General features: G+C 37.1%; 1 protein-coding gene across 1 annotated transcript in view; it reads left to right on the forward strand.

Annotated features, from left to right (window-relative positions):
• The first annotated feature begins 2,773 nt into the window (after positions 1-2,773).
• Positions 2,774-14,588, forward strand: part of LOC145674257 (importin-4-like) — a 105,827-nt gene continuing 94,012 nt past the window's right edge. The window contains exons 1-4 of the mRNA XM_081744092.1: positions 2,774-2,863; positions 4,269-4,444; positions 7,625-7,799; positions 9,973-10,155. Of these exons, the coding sequence (XP_081600218.1) occupies positions 2,774-2,863; positions 4,269-4,444; positions 7,625-7,799; positions 9,973-10,155 (624 nt within the window). The remainder of the gene's footprint in view (positions 2,864-4,268; positions 4,445-7,624; positions 7,800-9,972; positions 10,156-14,588) is intronic.

Raw genomic sequence — 14,588 nt, forward strand, 5'->3', positions numbered from 1 at the left:
ATGATTGGTATTAATGTCAAACTCAGTTTTTGGGGTCGCTGAAATGAATAGTAAAACTCACTCTGCCGTTGAAGTTCAACTTTAGCCCCCATAGACGTGGGGTTCTGGGAGCATGAAAATTATGTCCAAAATGAATGACATTACGGTTAAATTCATAGTTTCTTGGTTTTCTGAAATGAATAGTTACACTCACAACGCACGCTACTCGTGTCCAACTTCAGCCCCCATTGTCACGGGGGTTCGGGTGTGTGAAAAATAACGTGTTCAGAATGACCTACATTAGTGTCAAATTCATAGTTCTCGGGATCACTAAGCTAATTGGTGACCTACCCGATAATATTTGAGCCTAAGTTTAGGCAAGAACGGGTAAAACAGCGTCAGAATGATAGAAAATGGGACATGTAAAAATAATTGAAAACACGCGATATTAGTGTCGAATCTATAGGTTTTGTAATAGCTAAGATCAATAGTGCCATCCCGATGGCATCTAAGCCCATGTTCAGTACCCATCGGCGTGAGGTACTGGCTGACAAGAAGAGAAAAATAAAATGACGAAAATGTCCAAGATTAGTTTCGAATACTTAGTTTTCGGGCTGGCTAATAGGGTGGATCGAAAAAAACTTTTTTTTAGTTTCCGTGTTGCTATACCGCGGAAAAGTTGTGGGTAGTGATGACTTGAAAAATAAAAAAAGAAGTGTCGAAATCGGTTAATATCTTCCGATCGCGCAAAGCGTCTGAAAATTTTTAAAAAACATGAAAAACTTAATTTTCTCGTACTCTTTATTAAAATAAAATACTCTCGTATTTTTTACGCTATAGTGATAAAACGTTACAACATGCCTTATTTAATAATAAAAACAGTTGTTTTATGATTTTAGAGAATATCTTCCGATCGCGCAAAGCACATGAAGTTTAAGAAAAATGTCTGTTGTTCGTATTTTTTTTTAAAAAAAATCAAAAAGTATAAACTGCGATATTTTTAATGCCTTATAGTGCTGATGTAATAACATACGTTCTAATATGTTTTATAATGTTTAATGTTTTAATGAGAGAGTTCCAAGGTTATGACATATAATTTCCGAAGCTAATACAAATGTGCAGCTCTTCGCTTGTTTTTATATATAAAAGCAACCCAGAGGAGGCGGCTGCACTTCGAGTTCCACCCACACTCTTCCCATCCACCCAGCCATAAAAGGTGTGTACTATTTACAATATTTACATATTTAAATTTGTTTTTCTTTTTTGAAAGACTTACAAAATTGAAGCGATTTTATAGTCAGATTTTGTTCTGAACTCAGGCATCAAAGATCTGGATTTCAACGTTGCTCTGATGTAGCCATCTCTTGATTTGGATCCGCATACTTTGAGCGAAGTTTCTGTAACTAGCTTCACGCATCGCTCCACGGCTTGCGTATGGCAGGGGAACTTCTCGATATCCCCATCTGGTATTTCACCTCGTTGAATGAAAGAGTTGATGTCGTCGTTTGAAACTTTTCGAAGAAGAGGTGGAGAAAAATACTTGGCTTCACTCCGGTCAATCATGTCAATGTAATCTGAGGCTTCAAAATGTACAGTTGGAGTAAGAAATATTCTGATGGTTTCTCCTTTCGAATCAGACTGCCTGGCTTTCAACACTCTTCTAAGCCCTAGTTCTCTAATGTGCTTCCTCTCATCAAAAATCATGGCTATAAAAGATTTTCGGGGCGGGCAAGGAACGAGTTCCTTTCAATGACGGGGAAAACAACTTGCTTCAAATTGTCAGGCAAGTATCGAGATGTTTCAATTGTTCTATGTGCATGAATAGGTCCACTTATGAAGGTATTGCTGTTTTTAATTTCAAACCACACTGGCATCTAAGATTTCAAAATGAAAGTCGCTATGGTTTTTAACTCATTTGAAGGATTTGCTTCACTTATGTATAGTGTGAGAACTCTATTTGCACAAGTGAGCCATCTGAAATGTGAAAGTGGTCCGGGATCAAGAATTGATAAATCACTTGGACATATGCCACTTTTGACCGCCTGACATATATCTAAAAGATATCTCTGGTCTTTACTCAAAGAATTTCTGTCAACTTCTGAAATTACACAAGCTATTGGTTGAAAACCTATCACTGGCAGTTTCTCACACCCGCTTAGATTATTTCCAATTGGTCCAGAAAATGTTGTGAGGCCAACTGTTCCTCTATCCAAATGTTGAGAAAGATAACCGAAAGGCAATTCATTGAAATCGATTAGGCAAATAAGCCATTGCAGAGGTCGTCCAACATGGATCTCAAGATGACTAATAACACCATTTTTCCAGCCAGTATTTGTATTAGTACCATCACAACCGATGATATCCAAGTCTTCCACTGAAATTCCTTGTTTATTAAGGCAAGACACTATGTCTTTAGCAGATCCAGAGCTCGGCGACACATGTCCAATTTATGCAGAACAAGGTTCTTTGATGAGCGAGTAATGGTAATCCTTAATAGTACGACGAAATTGTTTGGATTCAATCTTATCTATAACCAAGGTGTCATCCTCCATCAAAATAAAGACCACAAGGTTTATTTAAATCATTTTCACTGTTGTTTTGCAAGTCACTTCTAATTTTGCTCCTTTCCCTTCTAATTTTACACCTTCAATAACCATAGACGTATCTGCTTTGGTTATTATACCAAAGTTTTCTAGCCCACTAGGTGCTATAGCAGAACCTGCACGGTCACTGACTCCATATCGATCGTAGGTTAATGCTGTAGCTCCTAGTTTAATTCTCATCTGGCACGGAGATGGAGATTCCTTTTTCTCAGAGTCATTTGGTTTGTATTCAGGTTCAATTTCAGAACACACTTCGGCTGAACAACTTGGCTCTTCCACAAGTAAACAATCAGGGTTATCTCTATTTAAAGTATAGCTTCTTCTTTCAAGTCTACGTTTCAACTTTGATGTCTCCTTCCGATCCAAGCACTAATTTTTCCTAACCCATGCTCCCTCTGAAGATATAAGAATTTTCGCTCAATGACAGGAATCTTGTTAGGTTTCTCACACGTGCGCAATCGGAAGATACTTCCTAAAAACATATAACATGTGTTTTTCTTATTAAATATTACTAGTTGTAACGATTTATCACTATAGCATTAAAAATACGAGACTATTTTGCTTTCATAAAAAGTACGAAAACATTAAATTTTTCGTGCTTTTTAAAATTTTTCAGACACTTTGCGCGATCGGAAGATATTAACCGATTTCGACACTTTTTTTTTATTTTTCAAGTCATCACTAACCACAACTTTTCCGGGGTATAGCAACTCGGAAACTAAAAAAAAGTTTTTTTCGATCCACCCTACTGGCTAAGTTGTTTGGTGAAGTTTAATGAAAAAGCGTGCCTATCAACTAGTTCGGAAATTGAGAGGGGCAACGCCAAAGACGTTGCTCATCATCATTTATTTTACTCAATTCTTTACTTTTTATTATTTCTTCTACTTGATCCCTTATTTTCTGACAGTGGCAACGTCGAAGGTGTTGCTCTTCGTTATTTATTCTACTTTGTTCTTTCTGTTCCAATATTGTGCAAAAACATGACAATATTTCACGCCATCTATTGCAGTTTACTAATATAGATTCATTCATAAATCGCGTGATCCTATTTACTGTCAATACCAAAGTTTATTTAATATTTTTGTGTTCAAATTTGTGAACTATGTCGGAGCTTCCAGTGCGTAGAGTCTTTCTTTTTCTTTTTACTCTTGTCTTCCTCCACTTCTACTATGATGATTTCGTACCTTCAATAATCGAAATCAACCCTAATAGCAGAGACAACTTGCAAATCGCTTGCTGTAAGCTCGAATTGCAAGTCGGCCAAGCTTACATCCAGCTTGATTCCAAAGCGTACAACAAGCATGCCGCAAGCTGAATTCCAGTAACGAAGTTACATGGAGCTTTGCATTCAATGTTCCATTCAAGCTTGACGCAAGTTATTTAAGCTGGCGACAAGTCAACGTCCAATGAACGGCCAGTGATGGTATGATGCTCTACAAAGGATATATAGTATCATTTGCAGATACAACAAAAGGCAGATTGTATGAAAGCACGCGATGAAGGGGAAAGCGTAAAAAACCAAAAGCCAAGCACGAGCGAAATGGTCGAAAGCTTACATTCAACTTTGGAAGTTACCACTTTGACAGGAATAATTTCATGTCCTCGTAGATTGTGTGTATTTACTTTGTAAACTCAACTTAATATCGATTAATATGTTCTAACTGTTGCTGATATTTTGTTTTACAGGCTAAGTGCGAGTTGTCTGATGAACTTAGGAACAATCCTGAAGTTGTTGAGGACCTCTATTCGATCTTCTATGCTGATGAAGACCCCGATATCCGCCAGTATGCTATTGTTGTATTTCGGAAAAGATATTCTAATGAAAAACGCTGGCGTAAGGTGGATTTACGAGTCCGAAATCGGTAAGTTCAGATGCATACAGCCTGTTTATTGGTAACACTTTGAAAGCTCATTCCGGGCAGTCCACTGAAAATGCCATTTAGACTGCATCGTTAGGTACTATATCAAGCATTTCGAGCCTTTTCTATTCTCAGTGAATAGTAGGAAAACACCTTGGTTCTCCTCATTCTAATTTCTTTCAAATTCGAACCTTTGTTTCTTACAGGGGTAGTAGATGAGTTACTCACAATGGTTAGTCGAACTAATTAACCGATACACCCAATGGAGCTGTATAACATGTAGTGAAGAAAAATTCATCTTAATTAGAGTTCAGAGAAAATTTCTCTCATTTTCCGCAATTGTATGAAGACATGGCTTATATACCGTTGCAATCTCCTGCTAACTTCGGATTTTATTTTGCCTATATCACCGTATTATTGCATGATTAGTACTTGATAACTATTCTTAACAACAGGTTAAGTTCTGTTTCTGAACTTCAAATGCTAACAAGGAATCGCCCTAGTACTGTGACTAGAGTACATTTGGTTTTTCGTGGCACGCTTCCCGCCTAAAGGATGGATCTGCCTGCAATGCGTTCTTGCCACGCCATGCTTAAGTTGTGAGTTACAATACGCTAGGAAACAGAAAAACGCCACACCACTCACAAATCACTGTAACACACTTGTTCGCGTGTGGCAACTAAGCACTTCAAATGCCCGCCAAATGGTAATTACCACATTTGATGGGCTGGGCTGACAACTAACGTCACCTACATCACAAAACCAGTAAGACGTCTATTGGATTAAAATATTCACGTGAGTGCTAGCAGAAAATACTTTAAAAGCTAACCACGTGGGCTGGCGTGAAGTGTGCCAAGATAAAAGAAACGTACTCTAGAACAGTGCATATACAAATTTGGCAACGAAACGTTATGGAGTTCTGCGCACGAATTACATACAACCGCTAAAAGTATTTCCATAAACATAGAATAATATGAAACATAACACGCAAAACGCTCATACAATATCCCTATTCCGTAATGAGATAACTATTTGTAAAATAATTTATGCATATAAGTAAAAATTTCGTAAAATTCTAACAGCAAGCGTCATCTTGTGCTCTTATGTTAAATCTCATCAAGATTTCCTCTTATACATTGTTTTGTCATGTCAATTATGTCATGTCAGTTGGCTTTCAGAAGCAGAACAGTAAGGAGGTGTTCAGAGTGTCTGTCTTGCATCATATATTTCGAGCAACACGTCAATATTAAGTTTTTACCACTCTGACAAGCTAAACTGCCAAAGAAGCTCACGAAATGTTAAAATCAGTGTATGGCGATGGAGTGGTGACATTGAAGACTTTTTGCAAATGAGAGATACAATGAGTCAGCTGAGGACAAGCAACAATCTAGAAGTCTTTTAATGTCAAAAACAGATGAAAATGTGTTTTTTTAAAAAAAAAAATGGCACAAATTATTCTTTCAAAAGACTATTCGAGAGCTTTTCGAAGAACTAAAAATCTTGTACGGGTCCGTGCAAATCATTTTAACCATCGATTTGCAAATTCGAAGAAAGAGTGCGAAATTTGTTCCCTAACTTTTGGCGAGTTTTGTCCGGGAAAGATATTCCTGTCTGTTCATACCCGCCGTATTCTCCAGATATAGCAAGACGCGACTTTTAACTCTTCCCAAAAATGTTGAAAGGAAGACGTTTTAACACCATTCCCAACATTAAGAGGGTAACAATGATGCAGTGCCTGCAGAAAGAGGACTTCCGGAAGTGTTTCCAATCGTGGAATCAACGTTGGAATAAGTGCATCGCAAGCCAAGGGAAGTACTTTGTAGGAGATTGATCCGTATTTGATGGAAGATTATTACTTTGTTCGTAATAAAATATTTCACCTTACTTTTTGAATACCCCTCGTATTTATGTATTATTTATTTATTTATTTGGAAACAGGACTATGTATAATACTAGCTTTTGACCAGCTGGGGCCTCGTCCCCAGACCCCACGCTGGCTCACCCTACGATCCCGCATCCCATACCTATCAGCCTGTGCTTCAAGAGTGAAATTTGTGCACTTGCTCTTAATATTTCCTGAATTTCCTGAAGAAGGAAAATATTTCCTGAGTGTAGACCTAAAGTAATCTATTTTGTCAACAACGAAATTTATTTTATTTTATCAACGATGACATGTCCATAAACAAGAAAAAGGTTATTGAACTAAGGACATTACACTTGAATATACGAATAACAGCTGATAAGTTCCGTTATATCCGTTTTAGCTCAGTCTATGGCCTCACACCTCTTAAATCCAAAATTCTACCGAATTTCAAGTTTCTATTCCTATTTCAACTTTCTAAAAGATAAGATTTTCTACCTCATGAAAACACCCATTTCAATAACATGGGAATTTTTTCATCCTCTCTTTAGACTACTTAGAAACTAAAAAATATTCAGTTTTGGCAATTTTTCAGTACGTTAGTTCCGAAAGGCCACAATCATAGCAAATTTAATCATTGTAGCCCTACAGAAAGTGCCTGAATGTTTTGCGGCCTAGAAGATGTCCATATAAATAACCAATATTTTCATGTTCCTCATAAAACCACTCTAAAGTTAAAAATTTTTATTCCTGGTGATTTAGTTAGGTAACGCTAACGGAAACGTACAAGCATACCGAATTTCAAGTTTTTATTCTAATTCGAAGTGCCTTAAACATGACATTATAGGTCAGAAAAGACCCACTTAAATAACATGGGGAATTTCTTCGTCGCCCCTTTAGACCCCTTAAAACTTGAAAAATATTCGCCTTTTAGTAATTTTCCTGTGGATTAGCCCCGAAAAGCTACAATCATGCCAAATTTCAACTTTTCATGTCAACCAGAAGTACCATAGGTGCTCAAAGGAGAGGGCAGGGTGGGACCCAAGCCCCCCTTGCTCACGAAAATCTATTAAATTTCGTAAGAGTTTCTAAATACAAATAAAAAAAATACCAAGTGTAATATGGCAACCATTTGAACCCTCCTAGAAAATGTTCTTCGGACGCCCATGAGAAGTACCTGTTATCTTATATCAGTGAGTGAGTAAGTTTATGTAATTTAGGATAGGATATGATACTTTGAATAAATTTTCAATACCATCATGCTTTAAACAAACCATAATGCATAAAACCTAGTAATGATGCTATTATTATTATTTTACTAGAGTGAAAGAGGTTGTCCTTCAGAGGTATTTAGAAGAAGACAGGAGTTATGTGAGAGACAACTTGGCTCATCTAATCGGTGTGATAGCAAGAAACGAGCTGCTGAATGGACCATGGGATGAACTGATCCAGTTATTAGAGAAACTCTCTAAAAGTGAATCCATGGATGACAAAGAGGTAACTTTTCAAATTGATCTTATCACATTCAAACAATATTATTGGTCATGAGTACAATTGTGTTTACACTTTGTTTTGTCACTTACTAATAAACATATTTGGATATATCTATATCAGAATAAGAACATTATAATAGGCGTTTTCGGAAAACTTTGTCTAAAGGAAATTCACCCCTAAGAATACTGGTGCGAATTCCCGGGGGAATGAGGAGGACATGTCTCCCCAATCTTGAAACTGGGGGACTAACCCCCCACAATAATCCGATTTGAAATGTGATTTTCATCTACATTATAGACGAGTATCATTGTGGATGTCTAGTAGAGACATACCAGCTATAAATATGCATGTATTCAGATTTCAGAATGTGTTCACGGCACTGATTTGTAATACTGCGCTCTCTACACAGCGCATCATTCACATATGGGCATGAATCTCCTTGTCATTCCTCACAACATCTGTACATATACCTTTACAGACACGAGTAAAAGTCGCCTTGATAAAAATCTTCAAGGGGTAACATAAAGGGAGATTTCTTCGATAATTTTTCAATATCTCGCACCGTTTGCAAGATTGAGTCTACTTCCGGTTGAAGTTTTGTAATTCATGTATGATTAGTTTTCTTTCTTCTTGCATGCAGTATGTAATAAGCAAATACATTACACCATAATTAATTATAATGTAAGTGATATATGGTCTTCATTGGGCAAAACACTCCGTAAAGATTCATCTTAGCATGGAGAAATGGTTATCCTTCGTTTTTAATTACACAGGTCTGCATCCAAAAAGCTGTTTGCATAAGTTTCGCTAATTTTTACGCTTCTGGGTGCATCGAAGTCGAAAATGACCCCCGTTTCTTCCTGGAACATCAAGTTTTTGCACAGTCGAAATGTAACGTGGTCAAAGAGGTTGCTGGAAATCGCTAAATTGCAAATGCACTAAAATAAAAATGAACATGAAAAATTAAATGTATTTGTGCTCCCCGAAACATGAAAATACACGTATGTTGGTCCGGATGGGGATCACCCACATATCGTAATGTGTCATGAATGAGAGTACGAGATTACAAAGAAAAAGCAAAAACAATAAACCTGTTCATAAAACGAATTTAGTAAAATTACATCTTAGATTTGTAAACGTTGATAAGTAGTTCTGGCTACACTGTTTGTTGCTCAAATACTACGAGTACGCGAGTACGCGGGGTTTTGTTGGCCTTGATAATAGAAAACTCATATCCCACAAAGGCTTCACCAGTTCAATGACTCCAACTCAAAAAGAGGCTTGGGTTGCCTTTACTGTGGTCATCAAAACGTTTTGGGGAAACCGAAACTGCCCACAGTACAAGAAAATGGTGGAAAAAATGTTGCACGCGTTCCGAAAGCTTGGTTGTTCCAGGAACTCAAAAGTCCATTTTTTCAACTCCCACCTTGACTACTTTCCTGACAATGTGGGATCAGTGAGTGAAGAGCAGGGGGAACGTTTCCATTAAGATATCAAAGAAATGGAACGACGGTATCAGGAGAACTGGAGTGTCACGATGATGGTAAACTACTGCTGGATATTGTTTAGAGATCTTCCGGCAATCACCTACAAAGGGACAAGCTCCAAACGAAGAAAGTTTTTCGTCTGGGAAGTGTTTTGGATGCCACTCGTCCTGGTCGTCTGTCAACCCTAAAGGAAACATAATGCAGAAGTTAGTGTGTCAGTGATGCGTTCACCCTACAGGTCGACCAGAAAGCGTTCTACCGAACTTGGAATTGCAAGGACCGGAATGCAGCTTCACATGAAAATAAGTGCAGCTTTAAACGACTTTCTAGCCACCCTGTAGAAAGTTTCGGAACTGCTTCAATTCTGTGACAGATTTTTCTTTCTAAATTGTTGTGCATGCTGCCACTATTTTTACACTAGAACTCCATTTTTGTGTAGCGTCGCAAACTGGTAATCTTACTTGTCGGTTACTCTTCAAACTATTATTATTATTATTATTATTATTATTATTATTATTATTATTATTATTATTATTATTATTGCAAATTTTTCTCGTTTTATTCAATAGTATGAAATGATTTTGAAGCGTAATTTTAAAATGGGTCTCATATATGAACAAATAAGTTCGTCAGTTTTTTTGTACAATTCTCCGATTGCAATGACATAACATTTTTCTTTCTATTTTTAGATGGGCATGCACTTGCTAGGTATTGTCCTAAAGATCACAAAACAGCGTTTCCTCAAGTATACGCAAGTGTTACCAGGTCTATTTGCAAATGTCCTCCCACATTTTGAAGAAGCCCCCCAGGTAGCATACCATGCTGTCATTGCGCTAAAGAATTATTTACCGTTAGCATCGAGAGATAATGAGGTAAGTTTTAGAATTATAATTTCAAATTTTCTTCCATTTAAGGTTAGTTATATCCAAAATTGTAATGGGGAGTATTACAGAGCCTATAATGGAGAATGTTACAGAGTCGAGTTTACCTGCTATTGTTTATCAACCCTACCTTATCGTACAGTTTTACAGTCCGTTATAGGCTTCGATTTCACTCATCATATTTGTTTATCCTTTATTCTTCATCGTTTTTCACATCCATTAATTTTAAATTTCATTTTCGTTTTAATCTGCTTTTTCTACCAGACAGTCTTATTTCTTGTAATGAGCCTGATGCAGGCTTCCACATAGGCGATTGAAATATTCACCCATCTATTGCAGTCCGCTCTTACACCACAATTGTGTTTTGTGATGACCAGTGCTCTTATCAATTGCCCGCCAGCGCAATTTTCCACTGGAAAAGACCTTTTTGCAAATATATAGTGAACTGCCACAGTAACTCCCTCTTGACTGCTATAACTCCATTAGGTCGAGTCTAGAATTTTTGTTGGTATTACAAACGCTTGGACAGATGAAACCCAACTTATACCTAAGATTTTAACCAGGAGGCTATAGTTGCTTACCGTGTTAAGCACTGAAACATGCTTTTGCTGTGGAGTTGACGCACGAAGGAATTTCTTCATTCTAAGATTTATCTCTATCGTTTGAAGCGCGTTATCCATTGAGATCTATGCAAAGTGTGATCAAAATATACGCTGACTGTAGCTGCACAGTGAAATCTATCGATGTTGTATCAATTTCAGCTAGTAAGCCCGGTACCCTAAACCTTCGGTACAGTCAGTGTCGAGTTTGAACTAGTTGTGACATGTTAGTTGCCTTCCAGAGACTGAAGAGGCAACTTCTCAACAAAAGGAAAGTTGCTGATATCTGTCCAATTCCTAAAGTCAGTAGAAATAAGAAACAAAGATGTATTAAAACGGCTAGGAGGGAAGATAATACTTTTAGCCAGGATTTTTCGTAGGGATGCCAAAAGGATTGGACACATCTTGCGAAGAAATTGCCTTCTTCATATCGCCATAGAAGAATAGATGGAAGAAAAACAATAAATAGCAAAAAGAACACAACTGTTCGATGATTTGAAAAATAGAAGAAAATATTGGGAGGTAAAAGAGGAAGATCACACAGTAAAAAATGGTTGTGTTAATTCAACTCAATTTTAACACAGGGCAGTGGTTCCAGCGTGACTACCACTATGCGTTGTTAGTTCAACACATACCTCGCGGTGTTGTTAACACAGGAGGTGTGTTACGTCTTTAACACACAATTGGTGTTGAGCCGTGCCGTAATCGCTAATGAGCCACAAAATTACTCCCCAAAAATATGTTAAATCGCTTATATGCGTAATGTGTTTACATTATGCTGAGTCTAAAAAAACACTTTAAACAAGTAAAAAAACGTACGCCAGTGGCGGGGGGACACGAAACACCAACCTTCCAATTACTAACCGCGCGCTCTTCCGACTTGGCCACAGAGACGATGAAGAAAACGTCGCTTGTAGAGGGATAAATTGTTGGGATAGGTGCTGATTGCCACGGGTGCTGACTGCCACAGCAAATTATTGGTGCTGACTGCCACGACTGTCGCTGATTGCAAATATGAAGGTGCTGACTGCCACGACGGCGTGCTGACTGCCACGAGTCTGGGAGAAACTGTATTTGGAGAGGAATTAATCCCTCATACTAAATTTATGATTATTAATTAATTTAGTAGGGATTAATTTAGTAATCATCACAGCAAATCTATGTGGCATCCTATAAGTTACAAAGTTGCTCACTAAGTGGAACGACATACACTTGGATGTTTATAAAGGGATTGTCTTTTCTGTTATATGTACAATTTGCAGATTTCATTGTTTATATTAATTGTTTTATCGTATTATTTAATGAATATGATGGTCTGAAGCCAGCTGACAAGGGAAGTTTGGGAGAAGCACTCGCCTGCAGAGAAATAAGCATGTCATTTGAAGGACCAATTCATGCTGATTACAACAGGTAATAAAACTCCAGTACGTTGAGAACTGTTCGAGATATTCAGCTTGGAAATTTATATGAGAAAATGAGTGGATGCACTTTTCAATGCGTTAAGTATTCTCACCCATGGCGAAGCCTGATGGTTTGAACTTGCTATTGCTTGATCACTGGGGTCTATTTACAGACAATTTGTCCACTACAAGTTGCATGACGGATGGCAAAGACCTAATGGTTGAGAATATACCAAAGAATTGCACACAATTTGTGCAACCATTTGATGTGTTTTGATTCCGATCAATCAAAGATTATGGCAGGAGATTTGTACATAGTATGAATCTTCTTCATCTGGACGTTATAATGTACCAACGAAACAATCAAATAAAGTTCATGTCCATACGAATCACTTCCGATCACCGCGATACATTGGATTGTTTCAGTTTGTGTTCTGCAAGGCATGTTACGAACAAATTATAGGCCTATAACTTTTGAATCTCTTGTCGAATTTGCTTTTTGCTTTGGTTCTGCGAACTGTTCTCTTGACGGATGCAACACAATTGCACATATAAAATTTTCATGGTGCAAGGGAGTATTTTGCCTGCGTCATTTCTTCATAAAACAGAAGAACAACAGTGATCAATTTTCATCTCTAACCTATGATTATTGTGAACAATGTAATGACTAATTGTATCTAACAAACCCGTTAGTTATTGTGAAACACTTTTTTTTCTGTTACTTCCAATAGCTTTCAATTCGTATGTCAATATTCGTTACTAATTATGTTGTACTTAACGCGTATAAATGCGTATATCCTCATTTTCTCATATAAACTTCCAAGTTGAATATCTCGAACCGTTCTCAACCGTACAGGAATTTTATTAGCTTGTTATAATCAGCATGAACTGAGACTTCAAATGACATGCTTAGTTTCTCTGCAGGCGAGTGCTTTCTCCTGAACTTTCCTTATGAGGTTACAGCCAGCAGTGCTTTTTTGATGAAACTTGCACAGCTGCTCGAAACTTGCACAGCTGTACACAGTCATGCTAACATAGGCAGTTGAAGTGAGAATACATAAATCGTACCAATTTTGTACGCACCGCTCCCTGACAAAACTGAAAGTACACTCATATCCAAAATTATTGTTGCATATCTATAACTGTCTACTTGTAAGAATATAATTTGATAATTTTACAGAGTACTTTTAATACTTATATTATGTGTATAATCAGGAAATTTATATTTGTGATAAATTTCATAGGAAAAGAATTATAAATACGAAAATTCATAACGAGTAAAATAAAATGTAACTAAATGGACAAGAAAATTTTATTTTCGTTTTATTGTTCTTATTTACTGCTCTTTTGACATGAAATTTACCACATACTTGTCTTTGCCGATTATACACATACTAACATTATAAGAAATACCGGGCGAATTCGTTATCAAATTATATTACTAGAGCAACATATCTCTAATCATGTGAAAATAATTTTGGACATGAATGTACATACAGAGACCTGTTTACCTTTGTTAGGTGTTGGTCTGAACAACACGATCCTAAGGATCATCTAGTTTCTTTCATGCTTCTTGGCGTCCGGCAATGTTACGTCTAGCAACTTTCTCTCAGGCTCGTGGCAGTCAGCACGCCATCGTGGCAGTCAGCACCTTGATATTGGCAATCAGCGGCAATCAGCAATAAGGAAATTAAGAAATACGAAGACTTTTGGAACCCCAAACTCCAGAGGTTGAAACGAATAGCAACATCAGCAAGAAAAAGCTACCAATCAACACTTCATCCCATTCTGAAGGAAAGGAGATTGGAAAAATACAGAATTGCTAAAAGGGAATACAAAGAAGAACTATTAGAGGCAAAAAAGAAAAGTTGGGATTTATTCCTAAAAAAGAACATAGAATCAGATCCATGGGGAACACCCTACAAACTAATTACACAAAAAGTCAACCCTCTAATATTGAGCACAGTTAAAAAACCTGATGGAATGCTAACTACGAACAGAGAGGAAACATTAACGGCATTAGCAAATAAGTTCTTCCCAAAGGATATAAAGGAGACAGATACGGAAAGTAACATCGAGTTAAGAAACAAAATGATGGAGGAAACCATTGATACTGTACCCGAAGAAGATCTGGTAACAAATGAGGAGATGGAAAAGATAATGAAGAAACTTAAAAACAAAAAAGCACCAGGAATAGATGGACTAAAGAATGAAATATACAAAAAGGCAAAAGATATTTGGACACCATATCTAGCTAGACTTTTTAACTGGTTACTTAAGAAGCAACTTTTCCCAGATTCCTGGAAAGTTTCAAAGTTAAGTATCCTATCTAAAGGACCAGAAAAGGACGCCTCAGAAGTTGGATCTTATAGACCCATTTGCTTGCTTAAAAACATTTCCAAAATTTTTGAAAGAATAATCCTAA

Source organism: Thermobia domestica, chromosome 17, assembly GCF_964235325.1.
Source record: "Thermobia domestica chromosome 17, izTheDome1.hap1.1, whole genome shotgun sequence".
NCBI lineage: Eukaryota > Metazoa > Arthropoda > Insecta > Zygentoma > Lepismatidae > Thermobia > Thermobia domestica.